This window comes from Passer montanus, unplaced genomic scaffold, assembly GCF_014805655.1.
Source record: "Passer montanus isolate IOZ18808 unplaced genomic scaffold, ASM1480565v1 scaffold13, whole genome shotgun sequence".
Classification (NCBI taxonomy): domain Eukaryota; kingdom Metazoa; phylum Chordata; class Aves; order Passeriformes; family Passeridae; genus Passer; species Passer montanus.
This window is the reverse complement of record NW_024359832.1, coordinates 13,207,004-13,233,406: the sequence shown is the minus strand read 5'-3', so window position 1 is coordinate 13,233,406 and position 26,403 is coordinate 13,207,004. Positions and strand designations below refer to the sequence as shown.

Here is a 26,403-nt window from a genome sequence, read left to right as displayed (position 1 = left end):
AGAGGACTTTGGGAGAGCGGCTCCGGGCGGGTTTGTCAGGCGTATTTAATTACTTTGGCCGACGTAATCCTGGGAGCCCTCGCCGGCGCCGCCTCCCCTCAGCCGCAGCCGGGCTGCTGCCGGCAAGGGACTTGGGAACAGCCGCAGGGCCCCAGCCCATCCCTCTCCCTGCCAGCCCTCCCTGAAGGGTCTGGAGCACAAACCCCACGAGGAGCAGCTGCGGGAGCTGGGGGTGGAAAGCCTGGAGGAGGTTCAGGGGGACCTTATCACTCAATTGCCTGAAAGGAGGCTACAGCCACATGGGGTCGGCATCTGCTCACAGGCAACCCGATACAGGACCAGTGAACATAGTCTTATAATGCGTCAGCTTAAGGTTGGGACATTAGGAAGAATTTGTTCACAGAAAGGGTGATTAGACAGGGTGGGCCTTCACAGGTGATTAGACAGGGTGGGCCCTAGGAGAAAGGTGAGCGGGCTGTCCAGGGAGATGGTAAACGCCTCCAGCGCGCGGGCACGAGCGCGCGCCCGCCCGGGTTTCTCGCGAGATCGGGCGCTGCTCCCGCGCTCGGTTTGAAGCCGCGCGCGCGGAGGCCGTGGCCGTTGTTGGCGCGCGCGCTGGTAAAGTCACCATCCCTGGAAGTGTCGAAGAAATGACTGAAAGTGCCAACTACACTCGGTGCCATGGTGTAGTTGACATGGCAGTGTTCGTGCACTGCTTGGACTGGAAGATCTCAGAGCTCTCCTCCAACCCGGTTCTTTCTGGATTGTGTAGAAATGGCGACGCTCCGCGCGTTCCCGGCCAACGGCCGCCATTGGCCGCCCGCCCCCGGTCCCGGTCCCGCCGCCGCCGCTCGGCCATGGGAGCCAAAAAGAAGCTGCTGCAGGTGCAGGAAGCCTTCCAGCTGGCCCAAAAGCCTCACCAGAACCACGCGAAGCTCGTGGTGGCTCTGAAGAGCACTTATGCGCAGGTACGGCTGCCCTCGGGCGGCCCGGCGCGGGGGGAGCTGAGGGCGGCAGCGGTGCTCCGCTGGTCCCCGCGGGCCGGGGCCGCCTCCGCAGCGCTCCCCTCAAACGAGCACCAGCGAGCCTGAGGAGAGCCGTGACTTAACAACAAGTAAACAAAAAGAACCCCCAACCCTCCCTGAAAAACCCACCCAAATGCCGCAAAACCAGGCCCCTGAGCTATTGCTAGCGCAGCTGTCTCCTGCGGGCGCGGCGGTGAGAGCTGCCCGCGGGTGCTGGCGCTGCCCGGGACGGTGTGTGGGTGCCGGGATGTGGGTGTGACACAGGGTAGTGGACGGGGTGTTTATTGTCATCCTGAAGTCTGTCGGCCGGGTGGAACCTCGCCGTTGTAATGTGCCTTACAGCAAAATACTCACTGAGTGAGTCGGGTGTGCCCCGACCGCTGGCTGTAGCCCTTTAAAAATTTAAATTCAGCTGGAAGTTGTCAATTGTAAGCCCACTTTATTTTTCTGTGGTACAGCTTTGAAAGATGAACTGGATAGTTATCTTTTGTTGTGGTTTGATCTTTTTTTCCCAGTTGGATGATAAAGAAGACTTTAATGAAAAATTCATTCACTTCCTCAAGTATGCTATGATAATCTATAGGCGGGAACCAGCAGTGGAACGAGTGATCAATTTTGCAGCTAGATTTGTTACTTCATTCTATGAGATGGAGAAAGAAGATGATAGTGAGCAGGGAGAAGAAGATAATTTACTTCTGAATTATGTGTTTAAATTTCTGCTTGAGGTACAGTTAATTTATTCTTAAATGTCTAACATTTCTAACATTGAAAATGGAAACTTTTTGAAGTGGGGAAAATTTGCTGGTACTTGACAATACATACAAATTAGAACTTAAAAAGTGAAAGCAAAACAAAGCTAGTGCTTGACAAGTAACACCATCCCCATTCCCCCAACACAAAAATATTCACCACATCACACACAATAATCCAACAATTAGAATATCAAAATTTGGACCTTTGAGAAAAATGAAAGCTCTCCTGTATGGCTATCAGATATGTCACTATAGGCTTTGCTATAGGTATATCTGTAAGCATGAAGTGGTGGAAGTGTGCTGGAAATTAATTTATACTCTTCCTTTGATAACAAAATTATTAGAAGATCTTCTGTACAGCTGTAGTTGGCATGTGTATTAGTCCTTTCTGGTTACTGCAACTGTTACACAGAAAGATACACAGTTCCAACAGCATGAACACATGAACACACAAATAGTTTCCTAAACTGTCGATTTGCCATGGAAAGATTATGGATCAGGCCTAAAATAACTAATCACAATTGCTAATGTCTTTTTTTTCTTCTAATGTTTAATGGAGCCAGAGCAGTAAGCTGCTAATGCACTGCAGTGGTCAGCGTGCTGCTTCCTTTGTAAAGGCACTGCTGATTTTCTAGAGCTATAATTGCTTTTCAGTTCTGTGACTTTTTGAGATTAAAAGTAAAATTAAATTGGAAAAGCTTTTGAAACATAGAAGTGCATATTTCATTTATTCTGTAGAATATTAGGCACTTAGATGTGCATATTAATAGCCTTATGTTGGAAATGAGAAAAGTGTGATTATAAAAATACCTTTTTTTCTTCCCCTAAGTCTCACAATGCCAACAGCCATGCAGTTAGGTTTCGAACCTGTCAGCTTGTTAATAAGATTTTGGGAAATATGCCAGAGAATGCTGAGATTGATGATGACTTATTTGATAAAATTAATGGAGCTATGCTGATTAGACTTAAAGATAAATTTCCAAGTGTGAGAGTTCAAGCTGTCTTGGCCCTGTCAAGACTTCAAGATCCTAAGGATGAAGACTGCCCTGTTGTTAATAGTAAGTAGTATTGGTCTTCCTCTTTTGTCTAATTTACATTACTTCAAAGTATTTCAAAGTTGGGATTTTTTTAGCATTGAATAAATGGATGTTTGAGGGTATTCTTGTAATAATTCATAAACTGAAACTCTGCTATAGGAGATGGAAGATGCAAGTGTTACGTATGTTCAAGGGGAAAAATACAGCTGTTAGGAGAGATCTGCTACACAGTCATACTGGGCTCAGGCTGCTCTGAACTCAATGTAGAAGTAGGCTTGTGAAAATATGTTGTATACTAGAGTGGGGCTATAATATATGTTTGTTCAGTTCTTGCCCTCTAAGGACCCTTTGGTACTGTCAATGAATTGGTACAAAACTGTTAGTAGAGATGATAGAGAAAAACTGTTGTTGTTTCAAGTTATGATCACTTTTCTAGAAGAGATCAGCATCTCTACAAGGCAGGGATCTTGATGATGTTTGAGGGTTTCTTTGTGTATTGTATGATTCTTGCCTAAGTTTCCATTTCCTTTGCCTCGAGGTAGACAGAGTGTACATTTGTACCAGCAGAGCTGGTATGTAAATTGTGCCCTGATTAATCTTTACGTATTGCCTTTTGTGAAGAATTACTTAATTGGGGTTTTCTGTTGTTAAGATAGCTTCTCTTAAATGTTATTTTCTATGTGTTGTTTATAGGTTACTTATTTAGGAGCACAAAAATTTCATAGTAAATCATTGTCTCAGAGAAAGATGAATTCATGTATACTATGTTTGAACTAAATTTATAGTTGCTTTGGATTTTGCATAAGGTTCAAAAATATAATAAAAGTGTGTGAGGAATGTGAGGCATTTACTGTAAGAGTTTTGGTAGGCTTAATGGAGATTGCAATTTTACATTTATAGAAAAATTTGAAGATCTACTTCAAAAAATAATGAAAAGGTACAACTAGTGAATAGAGGTCTTAAAGAGCCAATATTTGCAAATATTTTATTTTTCTGCTAGTAAATGGCAAAATGGTTATTTATGGGTGGGATCTAGAGCAGCAAATTTTGGAGTTATTAACTGAAGATCTTACTTATGATTGTGAACATTATTTCTTTTGACATCACAGCTCAGCATGTAGTTACCTTAAAATTTTGGGGTTGTGACCCTGAACTGTTTCCTAAATTGTCAGCTCTGCAGGGGCAGGAGAGGGGTTTTGGTAACAGCTGCTAATTTTATTTTTAAAAGTATTTTCTGTTTTTCTATGTTTCAAACTCGTATAAAAGCATTATTATGACTATTTTATTTTCAGTTTACAGCATGTTGCTTGAAAATGATTCCAACTCAGATGTGAGACGTGCTGTGCTGTCGTGTATCGCTCCGTCAGAAAGGACTTTGCCAATCATTGTAGGCCGCACCATGGATGTAAAGGAGGCTGTCAGAAAGCTGGCATATGAGGTAAATTGGATCACTTACCATTAATTTCAAAGGCTGACTTAGGAAAAAGGCTTTAAATCTTTTAGTATATTTCACTTTACACTAAGAACAGTTAAATAATTTATTTTCATTTACCAAAATTTTGAGGGGGGAGGGTGATTTAATACAAGTTTTCTAGTTAAAACTTCTGAACTTGACTGTAGAACTTGCTTGATAGAAATTACTTGTGTGATAGAATTTGTCTGTAGAAGATCAGGTAGTAACAGTATAAATTAGGTGTGCAGTGTATTGTTTTTTCTCTATGCCTTTTGTGACATTATTGAAGCAAATTTGCTTCTCTGTTATTACATAGTGGATGTTAGGACCACAGAAGTAGTAAAAAATTGCATGGTTTTGGTATTGAAATTTTGGGAATTATCAACTGTTACTCATGTTTACATGCAAAGGTAAGAAAGTATGCTAACATGTGTGTTTCTTATGCAGGCATCTTATGGGAGATCTTGAAATAAAATGTTCAATCTTTTCCCACAGAACTGTCTTCTACTTATTTTATCTTAGGTTAGATTGTTTTTTTCAACTGAATGTCTGTGTTAGTAGGCTTTTTAAGGAAAGTAGTAAGTTCTGTAATTTATTGTAGGTATTCATTACCCTGCTCACTCTAAAGAGAGAGGATACTTTTCATGTCCAGGTGTTGCATTCAAGCAGAGCTGATGAGCTTCTAAGCTATGTGTTAATTTTATTGTTTATTTTACTGTACATTTTCTTCCATGCACAAGGACCTGATTGTTAATTGTTGGTACAGTGCTGTTGATACAGGTAGTGATTTAGATTTATGTGGTTAGCTAAAATCTAAGTGTAAAACCCTAGTCAGGTAATGGGATCTTTTGTTATCACATGTGGAAATATATTTTAATGTCTTAATATTTTTTTAAGGTTTTGGCAGAAAAAGTTCACATGAGAGCTCTGACAATAGCACAGAGAGTTAAATTGTTGCAACAAGGACTTAATGACAGATCTGGTAAGAGATCATAGTACAATACATAGTACATCTTAATACTAATGTTTAAGAGAGAATACTTTCTAATGTGTTGGGGTGACGTATGCAAAAGCTGTGATAACAATAATAAGAAGCTCAAAGGGAGTAATGAGGTACCAGGAAGTGCTTAGACACATTAAATCTGCTTGCTGCTTTGTTTTTCCAGGCCCCTTATAGAGAACAAATCAGAAAAGAATTGCACTTTCAAAAAACCTAAGAGCCAGTGAGCTTTAAAACAGGACCAAGTGCTATTAAAATGAAAAAAAAAAGTAATTACACACAGAATTAGAAAAATGTAATTAATTCAGTGTATTTGGAAATGTTACACTACAGATATTTTTGTAACTAATAAATGTATTAAAGAATTTAAATGTGAACATTAATGTCAGTTTGAAAATATTTCCTATGTGCTTTCAGAGAGAAATCTTCTCAGCTGGTTAATTTTTTGTTTAACTAGCTTGAATATTTTTTTAATGAATCTTTGACCCTTATGCATTTCACCATGGGGCAGCTTTATTCTTTTTAATGTCTTTTGTACTGTATCACTCAATAGAAAGAGCCATTCAGAATGTACTCATAATTGTGTGGGGTGGTGTTGCCAAAAGAGCAAAACATCACCTGCATCTGAGCAAGACACTTTTGGCCTGCCTACCTAGAACACCCTTTTGGTTTTTTTTCTTCCCCAACAGCAGCAATTGTATGCATGAATTTTACAATAGAAGCTACCAGTTTTACTCAGTGCTGATGTGTAATCCCCCTGCTTTGATTGGAAAGCCTGCACTAAGTTGAATTTTACTCTGAGAATTTCCCTTGCTGAGTGATATGCTGCTTGGGAATTGTGAGAATTATGATTTATGTGGATATTCACTTACAAAACAAGACTGAAGTACTGGGGACTAGAGCTCTTTAAGGTGTGTCATGCATGCATGTGTTTTTATTGATTTGTTGTTATTTTTGGCTAGCTGGGATCATATTCTGTTCTTGACAGGAAAGGAAGAGACACTCAGCTGAGTCCTTTTTTCTGCTGTGTAGAACTACACTTAAAAAGACCACCTCCTTCTGTATGTGAAGTTTTAGTCACTTTGCCCCACCTATCCTGAATTAGTCTGTAGTAGCCTACAGAAGTTTGCCATGTTCTGTTTCTGAAGTCCAGCACTGAAAACCCCATGTTCTGAATTACTGTTTCTTATTGATACACTAGTTTTCTGTTTTATCTAACTAGCTCCTGCTTTCTGCTGGCTCCACCACTCCCACAATAATCCTTGGTCTTGAGAGATACTTCTTAGGGTGAATGCATTTCTCGTAGTAATCTTTCCAGACTAGGGAGGAAACTACTTTCCCTAATTTTTCATGTGATCCTTCACTTGTCAGGAAAAAGTACTTGTATTCCTTTAAAGAGAAAGTATAGTGTTTCTATGTGGCCTGTTTTTCAGTGACATTGATGTGTTCAGCATAAGGAAGTGTCTTCTTTTATGATCCAGGACAGATACTTTTGTAGTGTCTGTCTCTTCCTTGGGATGATTTTACATCCCAGCTGTTGAGGACTTTTGTTTTTCTTGACATCACAGGGGAAAACATCTGCCAGGGTATGTAGTTTGACTGATCATGTGCTCTTTGCCAGGTAAGATAGGTTGTATTCCAAATTGGCTATTCTATATTGCAAATGTTGCAAATCCTGTAACCCTGAAGATATATATATATATATATCTTTTTTGAATTTGCTTATCTGGGTAATTCCTGAGCCAACAAGCAAGGAACCTGCTCATTCAAGGTACCTACATTAAAACTTTGGATGTTTTTCCATATTGGCTTCAGAACAAGGGCTTATGGTTTGATAAGGTCTAGAATACGTAATCCACATTCTGCTTAGTTATGCTTTTCAGCATAACTCTCATTGTATTGTATTCTACTAGTTTATGCTTCTCACCTTCTTGGAGAGGTTTCTTATCCTTAGGACTGGAAGTTAGCTTTTGCTAGCTTCCTTTTTACAGTTCTTTTTGACCTCTAAACTATATTTAAGTGCTGTATTTATTATCATGAGTTGCAGATAAGAGGAAAGATAAATATTGTCAGTGTCTGTGGATTTTGTTTCCCTTGTACTGGATATTGTTTTCTGAACGAGCCTAAGAGCAAAATTGTTTTGCTTCCTGGTTACTATGTTTTTATCTCCATCAGACTCTTAGCCTTTCAACTTCCCTGCTTCAGGGGTGAATGCATTAATGATGTATACATTCTGGATGTTCCCATAAATCCTTTTTTTCATTAATTAAATAGTGCTCTGTTGATCCAGGAACTGTTTCTTGTGGCAGTGGTGTGTAGGGAGTTAAAGTGTCATATGTAAATTTCATAATCCATTCACATAATTGAAATAGCATGAGAATTCTGTATGTCAATTCACATGTAGGATCCTGCCTCCAAAAGAGGCCGATTCCTGAAACAAAGCAAGTATGTAACAAAGCTTACTCAGAAAATTTGGGACTGGAGCATCTCTGTTACAAGAACAGGCTGAGGGAGCTGGGCCTGTTCAGCCTCGAGAAAATGGGGAGGGGACCCCATCCATGTCTGAAGGGAGGGTGCCAGGAGGATGGAGCCAAGTGCTGCCAAGCAATAGGAAAAGATGCAACAAGCAGAGACTGATGCACAGAATGTTCTGCCTGAATATGAAGAACTTGTGTACTGTGCAGGTGACCAAACACTGGAGCAGGTCGCCCAGAGAGGCTGTGGAGTCTCCCACACTGGAGATATTCAAGAAGTGTCTGGATGCAGCTCTGTGCCATGAGCTCTCAGATGGCCCTGCTTGTGCAGGGAGGTTGGACCAGATGATGCACTGTGGTCCCTCCCAGTCTTACCTATTCTGTGATTCTGATTTTGAATATTTCTTCTACAGGAGTTTGTGGTTTGTAGGTTTTCTGGGTTGAGACGCTGTCTTCAAATGTAAAAGTTTTTTGGACACAGTTGTTTTTTTTTTTAATTCCCTGTGAGAGGAAAAACTACATTGCCTCAAAAAAGGGTGTTCCCTAGGTAGTCCTTGCTCAACAGGGTTTTTTTTTATTTAAGGTAATGTTAAGTTTAACTGTATAATTACTTCTTTTGCAAAAACACTTCTATGGAAAAATGTTTTGTGAAAGTGTATTTAAAATTTGATATTTTTTAAACTTTGTTTTAAACTGTTTGCATTCCTGTATTATTAGATGCTGTTAAGGAGGTAATGAAGAAGAAGCTACTTCAAGCCTGGTTACAATTCACTGAAGGGGATGTTTTAGAATTGCTTCATAGACTGGATGTAGAAAACTGCCCAGAAGTGGCCATCCCAGTACTAAATGCTATGTTTTCATTATCTCCACTTCATGACATTGTTCAGAACTGTAAAATCGTTGATAGCAGGTATGCAGAGCATTCATTTCCAAAAGATGAGTATTTTGTTTGAGAATATAAAACTAAATTCCTTTTAACCTCTTAAGGTACTGGCACATTTCCGCTGTAAGAAAGTTATTTCACTATTATTGATGCTTTTTAAAGCCAGATAGGCCCACATCTATAGCTTTGGAATGCAGTGCATGTAGCATCTACTGATTTCAAAACATCTGTCATGCTACTAAGCAGGATAGAAGGCACTTCCTATGATACTGTGCATTTCCTCTCATAATACAGAGTAAGATATTGCTATTGCTTTTGAATCTGTGACAATTTGTCACTTAATTTTATCATGTGAGATTAGACTCCTACCACTCTTCAAAATCATTTCATTCTGGTTGGTCTGACTTTTATCCTGAGCAAAATGAAGCTTCCATTCTGAAAAACTGGGCTGAGAATTTTTTAAGTGCCAGATCTGTTAGACTAATGACATTTTGAAAAGTAAGTAAAATTACTTAGTTTGTAATGAAGCTTACATTAATTTAATTTATGGAAAACCCTAGGATTGTTTTTGTATGAAGTTTCTGAGTACAGCTGGAATGATGACGTTTCAGAATGATAAATGCTAGATTTTTAAAGTCTGTGATTCCTGTTTGTCAAATTTACTTTTAAATAAAGACCTGTTAGATTAATGAGAAGCTGTCAAATGATCAGCTTTCATCTACGTGTTGCCTTGGGTGTTTGGCTGGGTTTTTTGTTTTGTATGTGAGCAATCTAAAGCAAAACCCAAACTGTTGATAGTTTACAAGTAAAATGGGATTCAAGGGAGTAAAAAGTACCACCACAATGATACTGTCTTTTCTGTTTTGAGGTAGAATTAATGCACAACTTAATGTTCTGCTTCGAAAACAAGGATTAATTGCCATGCTTGGCATGAAAAATACTATGTATCTAAAAAGGAGTCGAGGTCTCATGATGGATGATGGCATTACAGGGTTACTGAGAAAAAGTTGTATTAGATTTTGCATTTGACATACTAGGATTGCTACTCCATTATTGTCTCAAGATCTTGTATTAAGAATGGAAGAAACAATTCATAGAAGCTGAAAAATATTTTAATGCGGTTTTGCATTTCTGTGGATTAGTGATGTTCAGTTTTCCCCCCCAGACTTGTGGGGCAATAGCAATGTTTCATAAAGTACCTGGCTGGTTACTCTAGAAGGTCTGAAGAGTTGGGCAGAATGTTTCTGCAAACTGGTGTGAATAGCCTTGAGATCAATACTGAGAAGGGCAATGTACTGAATGGCTTGTGGAGCTCTGTCCTCAAGAGAGAGGAATTGATTTTCTCGATCTTTAACTATTCTGTGGGGAATAGCTTTGACAGGGTTTTATTTGCATTTTAGGAAATAATATTTATTTCTTAGTTTCTAATACTTCTGTGTATTTATTGTTTTAGACTTTTATTTATCTCTTCATATTGCTTTGTTTATTTTTGTTTAGAAAGCTGATTCCACTGGAGGATTTAACAGCTGAGAATGTGTTATATTGGAGATGTCTTTGTGAATATCTAAAATCAAAAGGTGAAGAAGGTGAAGTTTTACTAGAACAGGTGTTGCCAGAACCAGCTATATACGCAGATTATTTATTGAGGTACATTGCTTTTAAAAATAAATCTCTTACAACTAAAGTAGATTTTTTTTTAAATTAGAGAATATTTCTTTTATTCAAGTATTCAGGTATCCTTCAAACCCAAAATTGTGCTTGAACAGAGATTTTAGCTTTTCTTTGCTTTTTTGAAAAGATTTTTGAGATATTTTTTAGAGCTTGCAGAAACTAACATTTCTTCCATTGTTGCCATTTGTGAAAATAAAGTAAAATTTTCTGCTGTCCCTAAGAAAAGCATTTTTTAATTGAAACTTCCCTTCTCTTTTGCCTGCTCAAGCAAGCATGCTTCCTAAAAACTTAATGTTTGAAAGCAGTGACAGAGCTGCAAAATGAGCCAGTTACAGAACAGTTATTTAACTGGAGGGCACAGGAGAGTGGAAATGAATGTTTTGTTAAGGCAAAGAAGTCATTGCTACTTTTCAGTATGGAATGTGTTAACATGTTTCATAAACATTTATTAAAAGAAGCATCTGTGCTTCCTTAGTTTTGAAATGTATATCCAGTCTGGTGGGTATAAATTTATTCATTCATTATTCATTTAACAGTTCATGAAACATTTATTTTCCAAAAAATCTGTTCTTCCATAGAACATTTGTTCTGTTTTCATCCAATCTTACTCAAAGTGCATTCAATTACATTACTCTTCAGGGTGAGGCTAAAATTAATCAGGTTTGCTAGTAATTGTTCATGGTATCAACTGTTAAACCCCTCATTGCTGAGCTGTTGTTTCAGGTAAGATTTTCAGTTCTCAGTCTTCTGGTGTACAATTGTGCAGTGCACAGTAGGAGTGTTGGTTAGGAGGAGCAGGAACATGCAGGTCACTGGGACTTCAGAAAAAAGCAGATTTGTGAGCTGCATTTCCATATTGACTGTTACCTGGTGCAGGCGACATTATTATTAAATGATCAGAAACAATTTTCATTTCAGATCTTCTTAAATAGTAGTTACATGCAAAATTTTTTTTCCTAAATCTGAAGAAATTGTAAAAATTTACTGAAAATAACAAGCTGTTAACTGAAAAGTATCTACAAAGGTGAGGTGGAAAAAAGCGTCTTTTCACAGCTCATGTCAATATTTGAATTGTATTTTGTATATTGAATTTTGTACGTGATCTTTCACACCAGATTTTCTGAACGTGCATAACTCTCCCTGATATATAAAATTTTGATAAAAAACCAATTTAGTCTAGAAAAATAAAGAAATGGAAAAAACCGATTACACTTTCCATGCTATATGGCTGAATGTATCTGATAACACATTATTCTGTGATGACATATTTCATCAGATTAAGAAGTCACTGTATACTTTCATGATTTTCTTATATTTTGTCTTGTAGGCAATATAACAATTCTGAACTTGTAAAACATGCATTGTACCTAAATGTGCAGAAAATAGTAAGAAAAATGGTATATCTATACATTTGTTGCTACGATGTTACCTTTATGCATTTTTACAGAACTGGAATGACATTAGCATTACTTGACATTTTATGTTCCCTATTGTATTACATTCACAAAAGGGATTTTTTTTTTAATTAAGTGCATTATTTTGAAACTGTACATTATTTGGTATAAATAACTTCCTGAAAAATAATCTATGAAAAGAACACAATCTTTAATTTTTAAGGTTTGTGCCTAATGTAACCACTTGTTTATACAGGACAAGAAAGTGGTGGGATTTTTTATTGGGGTGGGGCAGGAGTGAATATTTGGATTTGTTTGGAGTGTGTTTATTTATTTGCTTATTTATTACTGTCCAACAGTGAATCTGAATGTAACTATATCTGTTCTGTTTGGATTCAGTTATCTTCAAAATATGCCAATTCTCAGCGAAGAACAAAAAGAAGATTTTAATTGTTTTGAAAACCTGATGACGAAAGAATTCATAGGCCAGCAACTGATTCTAAACATAGGCTGCATGGATACCATGGAAGAGGGAGGAAGGTAAATTTAAATATCAAATTTGTGTTACTAAGCTTAAGACAGTCATGCCTGAGGGCAGGCATAGAACCTCTGCTTGGGAAAGAACCTGATCAAACAGACAAAATACAGTTCCAATGCTAGTTGGACTACAAAGCAGTCTCCTTAGTGGAATTGGTCCCAACATTGTGCCAAATATTATCTGCTTACTTTTATAGAAAAATAAATTCTAATTCTGATTCAGCATTGTTAGGGGAAACAAATTCGGTTGTTTTCATAAAGTATTATTGAGATTATGAAATTAGAGAACTTAAAAAATAAAGGGAGAAAAACTTATTGCTTCACAACAGATGACTTGTAATAAGTAGCCTGTTTGTTTCTTGTGTTTTTAAGCTATAATCTGCTAATGTCTAAAAGGCTACAAAAATCTTAGATGCCAGGCTAAATTTTGTTAACTGATAATGTGAACAGCCTTTTGGTGTGAAGTGAGAAGAGCAAATGAATTTGAAAATTCATACCATCTCAGGCATTCTGTGAAAACTTGCAGTTATGATAGTATAAACAGAGCAGTAATTTCAGACTCTCGGTGGAATGTGTAAATGTGTGCCAGACTGGCAGGATAGTTTAAGTTGTATTTTTTTTTTGTTTTGTTTTGGGTTTTTTGTTTTGTTTTGTTTTTTAGTTTTCAGTCAGATAATTTCCATGAAAGCATTCTGCAGTATTGGTACTGTTTCTGCTGGTATGACTTTTCTTTGGACATTAGGGACATATGATTAAAAATTCAGCATTTTCTAATCAAGTGAAAACAGGTAATGTCAGTGAAAGACAAACATGGCTAAGAAAGAAGATACATTTGGTACTCAATGTAGCTGTGGAGAAAAGTTTCATACTGCATTATGAAGTCTTCATCACAATATCCCCAGGTTGGTAGGATAGTAACTCTTATGTCTTCCATTTTCTTGAATAAGCAATCTTTGTTTGGTTTTTTTTCTCTAATCCAGAAAGCGTCTGCTAGTTATTTTACAAAAGATTCTCATTTCACCTTCAACTTCAGCAGCACTTATACCTCTGCTTGTTGAAAAGTTGCTCAGTATTGTTAAGGATGAGGACAGAAGGATTCAAATTGTAAGTAATTGTAAAATCTTGTTTTCTAGTCTCTGTCTTCGCCATAAATCAAACAGCCTGTATGAAACATTGTAAAAGTATCAGTATTTAAGTATTGTCTCCTTCTCCCTTGTTTTGTTATTTTGGTTTTAAGCATAGCTGCATTTTGTGGTTTTCTTTAAACATAAAGAGACCTTTATGTTTAAGGATGTGACTGGTGTTGTAAATGCAGTCCTCAGACTAGGAAAGTTTACACTTCAGTAGCCTGTTCCAGAATACTTTATTGTATTAGATGCAAAGTATTTTGACAAAAACATTCAAAGTGAGGATGCTGTAGATTTCCAGGTTTCATACTTCTCTTCCTTCCTGTTAACTCATATAGGTGCTTAAAGTCTTCTTGTTCCTTGCTTATCCAGCTGGATGGGAAAAAATGGGATTGAAATGTGCTCATGGTAACATTGTGTTTTCAAATTGAGGATTATTTACAGGGAATGAGCTGCTAAGAGAACTGCACGGATGTGGAATACTTTTTCAGAAAGATATATTTTACATTTGGAAAGGTTAAATGCTTAGTATATATCTGAACTGCGATTAATGGCACTAATATATTGTTTGTAACAATAGATTGCAGAAATTATATCAGAAGTTCGTGAGCCAATTGTTGCAATTGACCAGCCTATTGATGCTGCTGAAATAAGAAAGCGGGAGCTTAAGGTGAGCAGATTTTAGTTAATAACAAAAATATTTTTTAAGCCTAATCATCCATAGTTTTATATAGTAGGTTAATATTGGCTAGTGTCAATAGGGAATCACTGGCTAATACCACAGAGGTTACTATATTAATTTTCTTTTTACTTTGTATTTCAGCTGGCTGAAATAAAAGTGAAACTTTTTGAAGCAAAACAAGCTTTGGAAGAATGCATTACTCTTCAGGATTTTAACAGAGCATCAGTATTAAAAGAGAAAATAACTGAGTTGGAGCACACAAAAAATGAAATGATAAAAACAGCAGAGCAAGCTGAAATTAAAGAAATGCGTGTGGAGAAGGTCCTCTTCCCTTTCTGTATTCCTAATTGCTGGTTATGTTTTAAAATCTATTCTTAATTTCAAAAGAAAGTGTGGCTTGTCCTTGTCTCAAATACATTTTAAAAATTGAAATCAAACATTTATGGTATTAGTATTCTCCTTCTGCAGTTATAGAAGCCAATAGTATGCTCTAGCAAAAGATAAATTGTATAGAAGCTGATGGTATGCTCTAGAAAAACAAATTGCAATCTTGTTCTTACTCTTTTTAATCTTAACTAACTGCAAACATAAAAAGGAATTTATTTGGATCATAGATTATAGACACGTGATGATTAATATTTGGATCATAGATTATAGACACATGATGATTAATATTCTTGCACAACACATGTGTAGTGGACAGGAAAAGTGTATTTGGGCAGGGACAAATTGATTAATGGCCCCATTCTTATCATAGCCACCATTTGTATTAATAACGTTTTTCTCTTTTCCCTGGCCAACTTGAAGAATGATCCTGAAACACTGTTGAAGTGTCTGATGATGTGCTATGAGGTTCTGAAGATCATGTCTCTTTCTAAAGGAATCAGTCCAACCATTAATGAAATCATTCAATCTTTGGTATGTAGGAATACAAAATAACTGGAACTCCTTAGTAAATGCAAAAATATTAAAGATGCCATTGCATTCATACTGTATCTAGTCTGTTTTTTCTTTTGTGTGGATTTTTACAATTGTCTTCTCAAAACTCTTTCAAGTACACCAAAGTGGCATCTGCATTTCGTAACTTGGGACTGGGTATTTTTTCTCTGCAAGAATGTTAATGTCTTCCATGAAGAAATGTGTAGGCTTGTTGTTCTGTGTTGGTTTTTTTGTTTCCCAGAGTGATCAGCTCAGTTCTGTTTGAAAACAAGTATTTATTAAAAACAAACTCAAAGCAAAACACTCATGTGACTTTTGCTATTATTTTGTTGCTGATTTCAAACAGCATATTCAGTCTGCTTCTGTTTATATCTAGATAAACAGAGTATTTGGTAGTTGCCATTTTCCAATACTGTATCAAAATAAGTTATTTCTAATTTCAGGGTAAGCATATTTTAGTAGAAGTGTCTTATTTTCAGTTTATGTATTTTGTCTATAAAGTTTAATATTATTGTTTTCAGATACTTCCAGGTGTAACTAATGTCCACCCAGCTGTGAGAAATATGGCAGTTCTGTGTTTGGGTTGCTGTACCCTACAGAACAAAGAATTCGCCCAACAACAGCTTCCACTGCTGTTACAGGTAAAATATCTGATGAGAAATTAAACAATGCTCTTTGTGACTTAGCAAATAAATCTAGTCTTGTGTCTATAACGAGCTATGATACATAGTAATGTTCTTTGAGAACCAGTAATTCTTGATTTTCTGAAGATCTGGAGAGTGTGGTTTGCTGTAGATTTTTCTGATGGCTAATAAGATCCTGTTTATCTTGGTACTAGCATGTTTTACCTTTGTAAGGTCACCCATTGTCTTAAAGTTTTCTAGGAATTCCTGACTTTTAAGGTCTCACTTTCTCTTCCAAATCTGGGTGAGATCTGTCATGTATTTGTTACTCAATATAGAAAAGAGAAGCTGTAGGATTCTCTAAGCTTTCCTTGGGAAACCAAACTAAAAATATGTCTGATGGTTTTCACACATCTGTTGCATACTTCCCTATGATATTGGGTGTCTGATTTAAATTCTGAATAATTAATATGTTTATACTAAGGATTAAGGAAGAGTTGTTAACTAGAGCATAAAGCAATATTCCAACCAACAAACAATAGTACGGCCAAACACCTGTGGATAATGGAGCATGCTGGATGCTGTAACATCCACAATTCCCATCTTTGTGATTGTTGTGATACCAAGCTACTTATGTCAAATATGACACTTGTTAACCCTGGTTTTTGACCCTGGATTTGAGGGGTCAAATGTGGGTGGCCACTGTGCTTTTCTAAGAGTGTGTTCAGGCAGACATTAGAGAAATGGCAGCAGGAGTTGAAGTGATGTGCTTGGCTCAGACAAGATAGAGTTGTCAGTTGTAGGAGAACTTTGGGTTCCTAAAAAAGTAATGTTTACTAGTGTTTTTAATTTGCCTTTGAGTATGTCACATTAAAAAAATGTTTGTTTGGAGAGGATTTCAGTTACTTTAGTAACTTAAATTTTTGAGTTAAGTAATCTTTCTGCAGGTACTAAATCCCACAATCTCTATGCAGGCTGCAGTCAGAAGCAGGGTGTTGGGCTAAACAGATGTAGAATCTCTGGGCTAACCCATGATTCTTGGTTTTACGTGCATGTAATTTGAACTATAATACATATAGTAACCTATGTAACTTTGACTTTTATTACTGTCTTGGTCCCTGTTGTCTTTTTACATACTGTGATTTTAATTAAACTGTACTTTTGTTTAGCTATATTTCTGTAATGTCTAACACTCTGCGGCTACTACAGGCAAACAGACTGTTTGTCCAGGGTCTGTTTATGGGTTGAACAATAAAATTACATCTCATACGTGGCAGTTCATTCCATGAGTGAAATTAATTTGATTTTATGTAGTGCAAATTGCATAGGTGACTTTATAATACAATCTGGGAAATAATTTATCAATTCAGGTTTAAATTTGTATCACACCTTCCTAAAGTTGGAAAATTGGTTTAAGTATTATACAAAGTTTACCAAAATAATCAATCTTATTAAAGGAAAAATCTTATTATGCTTATTTCAAGATTGGTGGTCTACTGGAAGATATATTTATTTTCCTTATTAAACCTAGGTTTTACAAGTAGATAACATAAAGATAAAGCTCAGTGCTTTAATGGCAATCTTCGATCAACTAATGCTGTTTGGAATTGAGCCTTTTAAAACCAGAAAAGGCAATGACTCTCAAAGTGACAGTGCACACATTAGAACTGAAAATGGTGAGGATGAAAGTGAAACAATGGAGGAGGAAGAGGAGACTGCCACAGTTCAAAGCCTTCTGAAGCTTCTTTCTGGCTTCTTAGACAGTGAGGTAAGGAATATTATAAGATTTGCCTTAGTTTTGTTCTAAAATTATTTTTGCAGATGGCTTGTCATCCCATTAGGTTGCCTGGGAATATTATGTGATGTGAATTGAAATTAATGATCTAATATTAAAATACCTGTCCTAGAAAATGACTACAAGTTTGTCACTGGTACAGGTTAAGATTACCCTTGAGCAGCTTTGTGTTCTGTTTGCAGGTGGAAATATGTGAATGTAGAGAAGTGATTGGTAAGATAGGGTATAGGCTATTACAGTAAAGTATTAGTGAAAAACATTATGGTTGGTGTGTTGTGTATATGATGAGCTCTTTCTTCAGTATTCAGAACTTAGGACAGAAGCTGCAGAAGGCATTGCCAAACTGATGTTCTCTAGGAGGCTGATCAGTGCCAAGCTCCTTTCTCGTCTTGTTCTGCTGTGGTATAATCCCGTGACTGAAGAGGATACTCGGCTCCGACACTGTCTAGGAGTCTTCTTCCCATTATTTGCTTATACAAATAGGTAATGCTCTTTGTAATTTGTTATATGACAATATACACTCATCTAGCAGTTTTAGGAACCTTTTTTGGTCTTGCACTAGTAGACCAAATATGGCACAAATACAAATTAGATTTAGACATCTAATTCAGTCTCCTATGCCTATTGCTTTTGAAAGTACATAATCTCATCCTGTGGCCATTCTGAAGACTTTCCATTAATGGCTTTCCATGTGGCTTCCCTTTTTTTTTCTTTCCTAAGCCCACAATTGAAACTCTAAGGTATTGAATAAAATTAATTTAAAAATATGTGTTTTACTTATTTATGGTGTTGAGCACTACAGGTAGGCTTTGAAGTGTCACTAAAAAGTAGCTAGCAGGAATGCTTCAAAAGAAAATAATCAGTGCCCAGCAGTTATCAAAGCAGCAGGCTGCTGGGTTGTGGTTTGGGGTTTGTTTTTAGTTTGTTTTTGAACCAACGAATACTCCAATTTAAATTCACAGCATATTCAAATCTGCTGTTTATTTTGATGCTGGACAAAAGAGGTAGAGAGATGTAAGGGAATAAGAGCTTAAATAGCAATTCTTATCTCCTTTTACCTGCTGCTGAAAGCTTACTTTTCAGTAGCTGCCAGTGGTTTTATTGAGTTAGAACAAACTAAGCATTTATCTGCTTTTTTATAGTTAAGTTTTAATTTAGATGTATTACGTTATCTTACCTATTTTTCAAACCAAATTGAATTAAATTTTTGTGGCCTATATGTTGTCACATTAAGAGGAGTAGTACAAAGGGGAGTTGTATTGAAGAGGCAAAAAACACCTAAGCAATGTGGTATTTGCTGTTGCTAGAAAAAAGCCAAAGAAAAATACCCAGTTTCTTATAGAATGGGGGTTTCCCTACTCAAATTCTTATGAAAGTAACAGAAAGATTTATTTAATATGTTTCCAGTATCTCTGACAATGAGTAATGAATTTAAGCTTTTAACATTGATAATCTTTTACCTGTAAATGTCATCTGATGCTATGAATTGCATTATCTTTTTTTATGAGTTCTAGTGATTGCCCACCTGAGTAGTCCCATATATTTCCAAGTCATTTTGCAAATGAAGCAATTTCTTGTGGCACCTCATAGATGATCGTGTTCTTGAAAAAATAACATGTTATATGTGTTAAGCAAAAATCAGAAGAATCTGTGGAGAAAAAAAATCCTATGTCTTACTCTGGCTCATTGATGAAAATCTCTGTTTAGTTAGGAAATCTTATTTATTTTCTGTCTCAAAAAATGGACCATTTATGATCCATGACGCAGACAAAGTTAAGTTGAGCAATTTACTGTCTTCAGTGATGGATGCTGTATTTGGAAGTGAATTATTAAATATCAGGTGTAATTCAGAACTTGTCTGTAAAGTTACCATTCAGCAAAGAAGAATTTGGGTAATAAATGAGATTTGGTGGAGGCTCATACCTAAATTTGATACCGATCTCTCACTGAATTTTAAAATTCCATTACTTGCTTTCTTGGTTTTCTCCTGTAGTTATTTGGGTTCAAACAGGAAGTTAATATAAATATCAGCAAAAGTAAAGGCTTCACTTCAACTGTACCTTGTACTTTTTGACATCTTACTTGTTAAATTGTTTTGACAAGTCTTGTGGAACCACACTTTTAGACAACTTGCTGCACGACCAAGTGAAACATGATTTTTAGGCTTGCTTGGCAGGAGTTATGAACTCTTCTGAGAAAAAAAATCACAAGTATTTCTTCCAAAAATCCTGTTAACCACTGCATACTTTTTTGCCAGGTTTCCTTGCTTTCTTACACAATGAGAAGTACCTCCAAAGAAATATGCTAGCAGAAAGGAGGAATGAGCAGAAAATAAGATTAACCTATGAAAATGAATTAGAAAAATGTATTTATGGAATTTTTTTCTCTTGTCCTTCAAGATAGAACATGTCCATATATATCAATTGGGTTTTCAGTAGTAAGGATGAATGTTCGAATTCTTCAGAGGAAGGAAGTGTTACTTAAAACTTGCTTGAAATACCATGTGCTAAAATTTCAAATGGTACTATGAAACAGTTTTGATATCTTGATCTTGCTGGCTGTTGCTTCCAAGAATGGCTGCTCCTACTTTGCTTTGATTGATGTACCAGGTCAGTGAACTTTCATCATGGAAGAGAAAACCTGATTTTGTCTTATTATGCTACTAATATTTGACTTCATTGAAACAGGTCTAACCAGGAGTGCTTTGAGGAAGCTTATCTTCCAACTCTGCAAACACTGTTAAATGCTCCTGCAACATCACCTTTGGCTGAAGTAGATACCAGTAATGTTTCTGAACTGTTAGTAGACCTGACCAGACCAAGTGGACTGAAATGTCAGTCCAAGAAGTCTCAGGACTATCAGGTACAATGCGTTAAACTGTACGAAAGTAGTACTTGTGTCAGATGAGGAAATACTCCCCCTTAGTTTACTGCTACCTGTCAGGGCCTCTCTGGGATTCCCAGTGTCAGCAGTTGGACTAAATGAGTGCCTGTTCAGGTATTGAAGTCTTTTAGCTTGACACTTTCCTCCCACTTTTCCTTCCCTTTTCTTTCCCCCCATCCCAAATTTCCCCTCCCTCTTACAATTACAAAATGTTAATAGAAACTTGCACATGGCTAATTGTTTATATTGTGGAAGATATTTATAAAAATCAGTTGGTGAATGTACTGAAAATAGTGTATTTTAGGAAGATGTTTGCTGTGTAAAATTAGCCAACTGTTTAAACCTGATTGTTCTCACTGTTGTCTCTTGTAAATAGTTCCCAGCAAAATTACTGATACCTGATTTCTTTCCTTTGCAGGAGTTAACAGTGCACGATACTTTAGCCATGAAACTTTGCAATGAAATCCTGGCAGACCCAACTGCACCAGATGTCCGTATTTATGCAAAAGCTTTAAATTCTCTAGAACTCAGTAGCTCTTCTACAGAGAATCTTCTGGTGTTGCTCGATGAGATTCAAGAGGTAGTACCTAAAAAGCGTGGTTCTTACTTTTTTAATCATTTGTATAGTATTCTGATACCCTTAAAAATGAAGGGCCTTTTGTTTACTATGACCATATGACTGGAATTTATCTCCTAACCAGTTTCGGAAATGAATTTTTGAATAATTTACAATAATCTGAGCTGATATCACTGCATAAACCATAGACAGTATAAGCAGCTTGAAACAGTATGCCTGACTTGATACATTGCAGTACTATAAGTTCTTTTGGTAACTGTGGGGTAGTTATTTTTAAGTTAAAATAAAATTCAGTATTAAGTCTTGCAATTTTGCAGCTTATCTTTAGTTAATTATTAACAGCTGAAATTTTGCACCTAAACTTATGGTGTAGTGGGAAGATCATTAGGCAACATGAAAAGGATGCTTGATTTAAGATGAAGTAGGAAAGGATTTCAAGAGTTTTACTTTGGTGCTTTTATTATTATGGAAAAAAATTGAAATTTGGAAGTGTGGCACATTGGTATATAGAACTAACACAATGGTATATAGAAATGTTGGTAGGCATGCTGAATCCACGATGGGCATATCATCCAGTGGTAGCTGTACTGTGTCCAGTTGTGTTAATTTTTTTCAGATTTTCTTTAAAAAATTATGAAAAAACGGTATTTTAGTGCCTAGTATTGATGGAGAAAGTTTTTCTCCTTTTAGCTTGACTGGTCACTTTCATATCACACATGGCATCCTTTGCGCAGTAATTTCACCTAATCCTATTAGTAGAGAAATTTTATAGATAAAAGAAATAGTTGTAAATTTAAGTAGCATTTAACATTAAATGTCTGCTGTCCAGAAAGTGGAAGATAAACCGTGTCAAAGAACTATTGAGAAGATCCAAGCGAAATTAACCAAAGATCCTAATGTGGGCAAAAACCACTCTGGAAGAACTGAGGAAATAGATCTCTCTGAAAGGACACAGGAAAGAGACATCACATCATCTGAAAACACTGCTCACAATGAAGAAGGTAACTCAGGAGGGGTGTAGTACTGTAGCACGTGTACAGTTCAATGAGTTGTTTAGATGTTAGGAAAATAAGAAGTAATAGGACTTGGGAGGCAACTCCAGCTCCCTCAGCTATTCCCCCTGTCACTTGTGCTCCAGCCCCTTCCCCAGCTCCTCTGCCCTTCTCCAGACTCACTCCAGCACTTCCGTGTCTTTCTTGCAGTGAGGGCCCAGAACTGACCATGGGATTTCAGGCGTGGCCTCATCAGTGCTGGGTACAGGGTCACTGCCCTGGATCTGCTGGCCACAACGTCTCTGGTGCCAGCAAGGATGCCACTGCTGGCTCATGCTCAGCTTACAGACATTCAGCTGTTGGAGCTGGTCCCTTACAATATCAGTGTTCTCAAATGGAAAATCATTGTTCCCATGCTCATGGTCCTCTGATTCAGGGAACTGGGCAGCTCAAGGTCCATCAGTAATATTAAAGAATCAAGCATATAAAGCACTGAAGGCTCTGCTTTTTCTCTAGTCCTGTTAGTCAGGTGACTGATCATCTTCAGCAAGTGTTTATCCAGTGTTTTGTTTGGATTTTCTCCTGCTTTTACTGTACTTTCAAAAGTCCTCCTTTACTATCTCACAAAACACTGACCAGGTTCAACGGTAATTGAGCTTTGGCCTTCGGTCCTTCTCCCCACAGGTACAAACCACAGCTCTGTCATCTTCCTGCACAGCCTGACCTTGCTGTCAGAGATCCTGCAGTTCCTTTTTCCTCTTGAGCGCCACAAAGAGGTCCCTGTTCAGACAAACTGATCTTCTGTCCTGCTTGCTCAGCTTCCAACACAGTGGAAGGAGCCAAACAGTTGTCAGGAATAGTTTATGTATTATTGACCTTTGCTGGGGTGGAGTTACAGCTGAGTGACATTTTAAACTTCCTGTTAGCTTTATTAGCTACTTTCTGGTTTAAAGAAAAATTGAGATTCACTTGTGTGGCTTTTTAATGTAGCAGCCAAAATTTAAAATCCTGGTATTTAAGATGAAATCAAGTTTTAATTTGAGTTCTATGTGTGTTATTCTGTTTAACAGAAAATAATAAAGATGCTCTTCATACTCCAGTTAATAAAGAAACGGCAAAATTAAGATCTACAAGAAGCAAAACTGGCAAAGGTACAGTGGCTACAATATTAGTTGTTTTTAATAAAATAATTTCATAGTAACTTTTTGTGAAGGTATAGATGGGAAAGCCATTCATACTCTGTTGTAGATTTACAGTTGTATTTGTTAAAAAGATTAAAGTAGCTTGTGCTTTGGAAATTTTTGTGCTGTTAGCCTCTCCCAATAACAGATTTCAGAAAAGAAAAAAGGACTGACTACAGGATTGCAGACAAGCCAGCCACAGCCATTGACAGTAACGTACAGGTGTTTCTGGCAGAAGTAGAAAATTGTGTAGTTCTGGTTGTTGGTTTTTTGTGACCTTATTCTATCAATGCAGGCTGCATATTTCTATGTTTCAATGCAATATTAAACACTGAAGAAAAGTAGATACAAAACTAGTTTAAGAAAATAAATGGTGTCAAGATACAAAAAAACTTTTGCTTATACTTAGGGCAGCGGAAAGCGGCAGAAGGGAGGTCTGTGAGCAGAAGAAAAACTGGTACGAGTGTAAAACGTGGTCTTGAAAGGTAAATCCTTAACTCCCCAACATCAAAACTATGATGTCTGTTCTAGTAAGGAAGTTTTATTCAAATATTTTTCTTTCCCAAACATGTATGTTTTGATATCCTCTGTTCCAAAAATAGTGATAAATGTTTAAGGAAAAAACATTTCTTTGAACTGGTACTTTTGAAACAGTGGCAGGTTATGCCAAGAAGCCTGTAATGTTTTTTCAGCATCCCTTTTGTGTGTTGAGTCAACAGATATTCTAGCTGAAAAAAATCGTATTTTTGGGTTATATTATTGCTCTTCTTCCAGTTAAGTTTTTTCTGCCTTTTTTAATCTGTTCTGTGGAAGTACAGATTTTTTTAATTTAAATTCTTTTTCCCCCCCTCACAGTTTTGTTGTTTGTTGACCAACGTGTAGTTGGCAAGGATCTAGAAATTACTGAGAACTGAATATAGACAATGGATTTCTTTGCTTATGATCTTGCAGAATATAAGCATTAAAACAAAATTATCTTTGTACTTTTCAGCTGTGTTCAGCTCTTTCTTAAGCAAGTAATCAATTTATTGTGGACTTTATTGTGACCAGGGTCAGTCTCTCCCATTTGCCTATTTGATGTGTTTGCTTTGATTCCATCTAATTTTGGGGGAATTTGACTCCATCTAATTTTGCTTATTTAGCAACTCCTTATCACTTGCTTATCTATACTGATACTGCTATATCACTTGAAAACACAAATATATTCTCAAACAATAAAAAGTGTTTAATTGGTAGGAAGTATTTTTGTACTTTAAGACCATGATTCAAGTTTGTTCCTGTAAAAGCTCTTCAGTTTTTGTAGTCTTTTTTACCTAACTCTTAAACAATCTGTGTTTCAGTTGTGATCGAATTCCAGAACCAGTCCCAGTGTCAAGTTCAAGGCCTCAAAGACAAGCAAAAACTTTGGCACTGGAGAAAACCCGAATGAATCTTTCTAGACTGTTGAATGAGGAAACAGATGAGTGAAGACGGGAGAAGAAAGTGCCTTTGTCAACACCGGTAGTTAACATCAGGCTTGAAAATAAGATTTTTTTCTTGCTAGTCATATTTACTCCTTTTATATGAATCATTTATAATTCTACATTTCTATATTAGGTTTTTTTTTTAAATAGATGCTTGTATTTCTTATATTTTCTGATATAAAGTCCCTCATTCATGTAATAAAAATGGATTAAAATATTACCTGAACAAACTTGGATGTTTTTTCTTTTACTTCATAGAGAAGAATGCATCTTGTCTTCAAACAAAAATTGCTGTTGGTGCTAAGTATTCCATAGTTAAATCTGTTTTGATATTTAACAGCAGCAGAGAGTGGTTGCTTGTGATGGCAGCAATTTTGAATGTACCTACCTTTATGGCACTCGCTTTCTTCATTTTTATAAGGTTTTATAACAGTAAAACCTGTTCAGCTGATACTTAGTATTCATGTTAATGTAAAATAGTTTTAATTGGGAGTTCTGCTTTCTGCAGGTGTCTACTTTATTTTAAACAATGTCAAGTGGTAAAACTGAGTAACTTATTTTACAAATCATACTGAAAGTCTACTGATGCTGACCTTGTTATACAGAATCAGGGATGTGCTTTTAAAAAACATAAAAATATTTGTGGTACAAAATAAGATCTGGTAAGGAAGGGAGTATTTAAATACAGAAGGGGCAAAAAATAAAATCTTCTAAGGTCAGTGTTGTGTCTTTTTTCAGTAGTATCCAGTTGTTATTTTTTGTAGCTCTGAAGTTGAAGATGTAGAATGCTCAGGAGCTGCAGAGGACAGCAGATGCAGCCGCCTCACTCGCAGTGGCTGCGGCTGAGCAGTTTCACTCGCGCTGGGAGCGCCGTGCCTGTGTTGCACTGGGGTCTTCTGGGAGCAGTGGCAGCAAACTCCCTCCATTCCTCGAATGCACGCCTCACCTGTTGATGCCAAATGCAGCTTTCTAAGGAACTTGCATTTTAAATTGGTAAATATGCTATAAATGGCCTTTGGTAATTCTCAGGAATGACTCAGGGACACAAGTGAAATTTAGTATTCCTAAAGCATAATGCCCAAGCTATTATGCTATTTCCAAGCTTGCATACAGGAAAGAGAGGGATTGTGTTGCTTTTCATCCTTTGCAGTTTTTGTTGGAAACTTGTTAAACAGCATAATGCCACGACACACTTTTATGCTGGTATTTGCTCTATTTAGAAGCTTCTGTAACTGTGGTAAGTTAATTTTGTAATTTTGAACACAATTTTGAGGTCCTGATCTCCCTCCTTGGTAACTCTTTAAATCCCCAAATTGTGTTGTGGTATGAGTTTGTGTACATGCAGCCACTTCAGATCAGAGATGCTCTCTGTCCCTTTGAATGCTGCCTGAACATACTTGAAATGGGCAAAGTATGCAGTTGTTTTTCTCAGTTGTAAGAGCTTCCTTGGGGCTTCAGTTTTTGTTTTGGTTTTTTTTTGTAAATTTAAGTTCTCTCTCATCCTTTCTCTCTTGAGTGGATTGTTTTTTAAGCACTATTACACTCTGAGCAACTGGTGCTAATCCACTCTTGTTTTTTCTTAAAATGAATTTTTGAGGCAAAGCAGGAGCAATAAAAATCCACAAAGGCCTCTGGGCATGCCTTCCTGAATAAGAATTTTGTCTTTTGTAGTTTTGCCTTCTTGCTGTTCTGTTGTGCCTTGCCCCATATACAGGTTCTGTCTCTGGCATCTCTTGGGAATGCTGGACTGAAAAGATGAGGTTTCCCTCAATTTGCCTCCCAGTCTGTGGATGCCTCTGCTGTGGATGTGGCTTCACTGGTGTGTGTTAATAGAAAATAGGCTTTTTCTAACTGGACGTCCCTGGGGCTGGTGTGGGGCTGGAGTTCCCAGTGGGAGTGGCCGAGGAAGCTGGGC

At 37.0% G+C, this 26,403-nt stretch overlaps 1 protein-coding gene across 1 annotated transcript; it reads left to right on the top strand.

Annotated features, from left to right (window-relative positions):
• Positions 1-832: 832 nt before the first annotated feature.
• On the top strand, positions 833-24,712 carry NCAPG (non-SMC condensin I complex subunit G). Its single transcript, XM_039699102.1, has 21 exons — positions 833-968; positions 1,541-1,750; positions 2,607-2,835; positions 4,107-4,252; positions 5,165-5,249; positions 8,459-8,651; positions 10,122-10,271; positions 12,089-12,229; positions 13,207-13,330; positions 13,934-14,023; positions 14,177-14,356; positions 14,843-14,953; positions 15,496-15,615; positions 17,129-17,365; positions 17,694-17,875; positions 20,080-20,254; positions 20,694-20,855; positions 21,682-21,853; positions 22,915-22,995; positions 23,435-23,510; positions 24,366-24,712. Exons 1-21 carry the CDS (start codon positions 858-860, stop codon positions 24,490-24,492), a joined length of 3,102 nt encoding a protein of 1,033 aa, XP_039555036.1. The 5' UTR covers positions 833-857; the 3' UTR covers positions 24,493-24,712.
• The last annotated feature ends 1,691 nt before the right edge of the window (positions 24,713-26,403 follow it).

What these genes read in the sequence shown, in the direction of transcription:
- NCAPG (XM_039699102.1), top strand. Translation starts at nt 858, where the DNA reads ATGGGAGCCAAAAAGAAGCTGCTGCAGGTGCAGGAAGCCTTCCAGCTG. An exon ending in TGAAGAGCACTTATGCGCAG is followed by an intron (nt 969 to 1,540) that starts GTACGGCTGCCC and finishes TTTTTTTCCCAG; the next exon opens with TTGGATGATAAAGAAGACTT. An exon ending in TGCTCGATGAGATTCAAGAG is followed by an intron (nt 20,856 to 21,681) that starts GTAGTACCTAAA and finishes TCTGCTGTCCAG; the next exon opens with AAAGTGGAAGATAAACCGTG.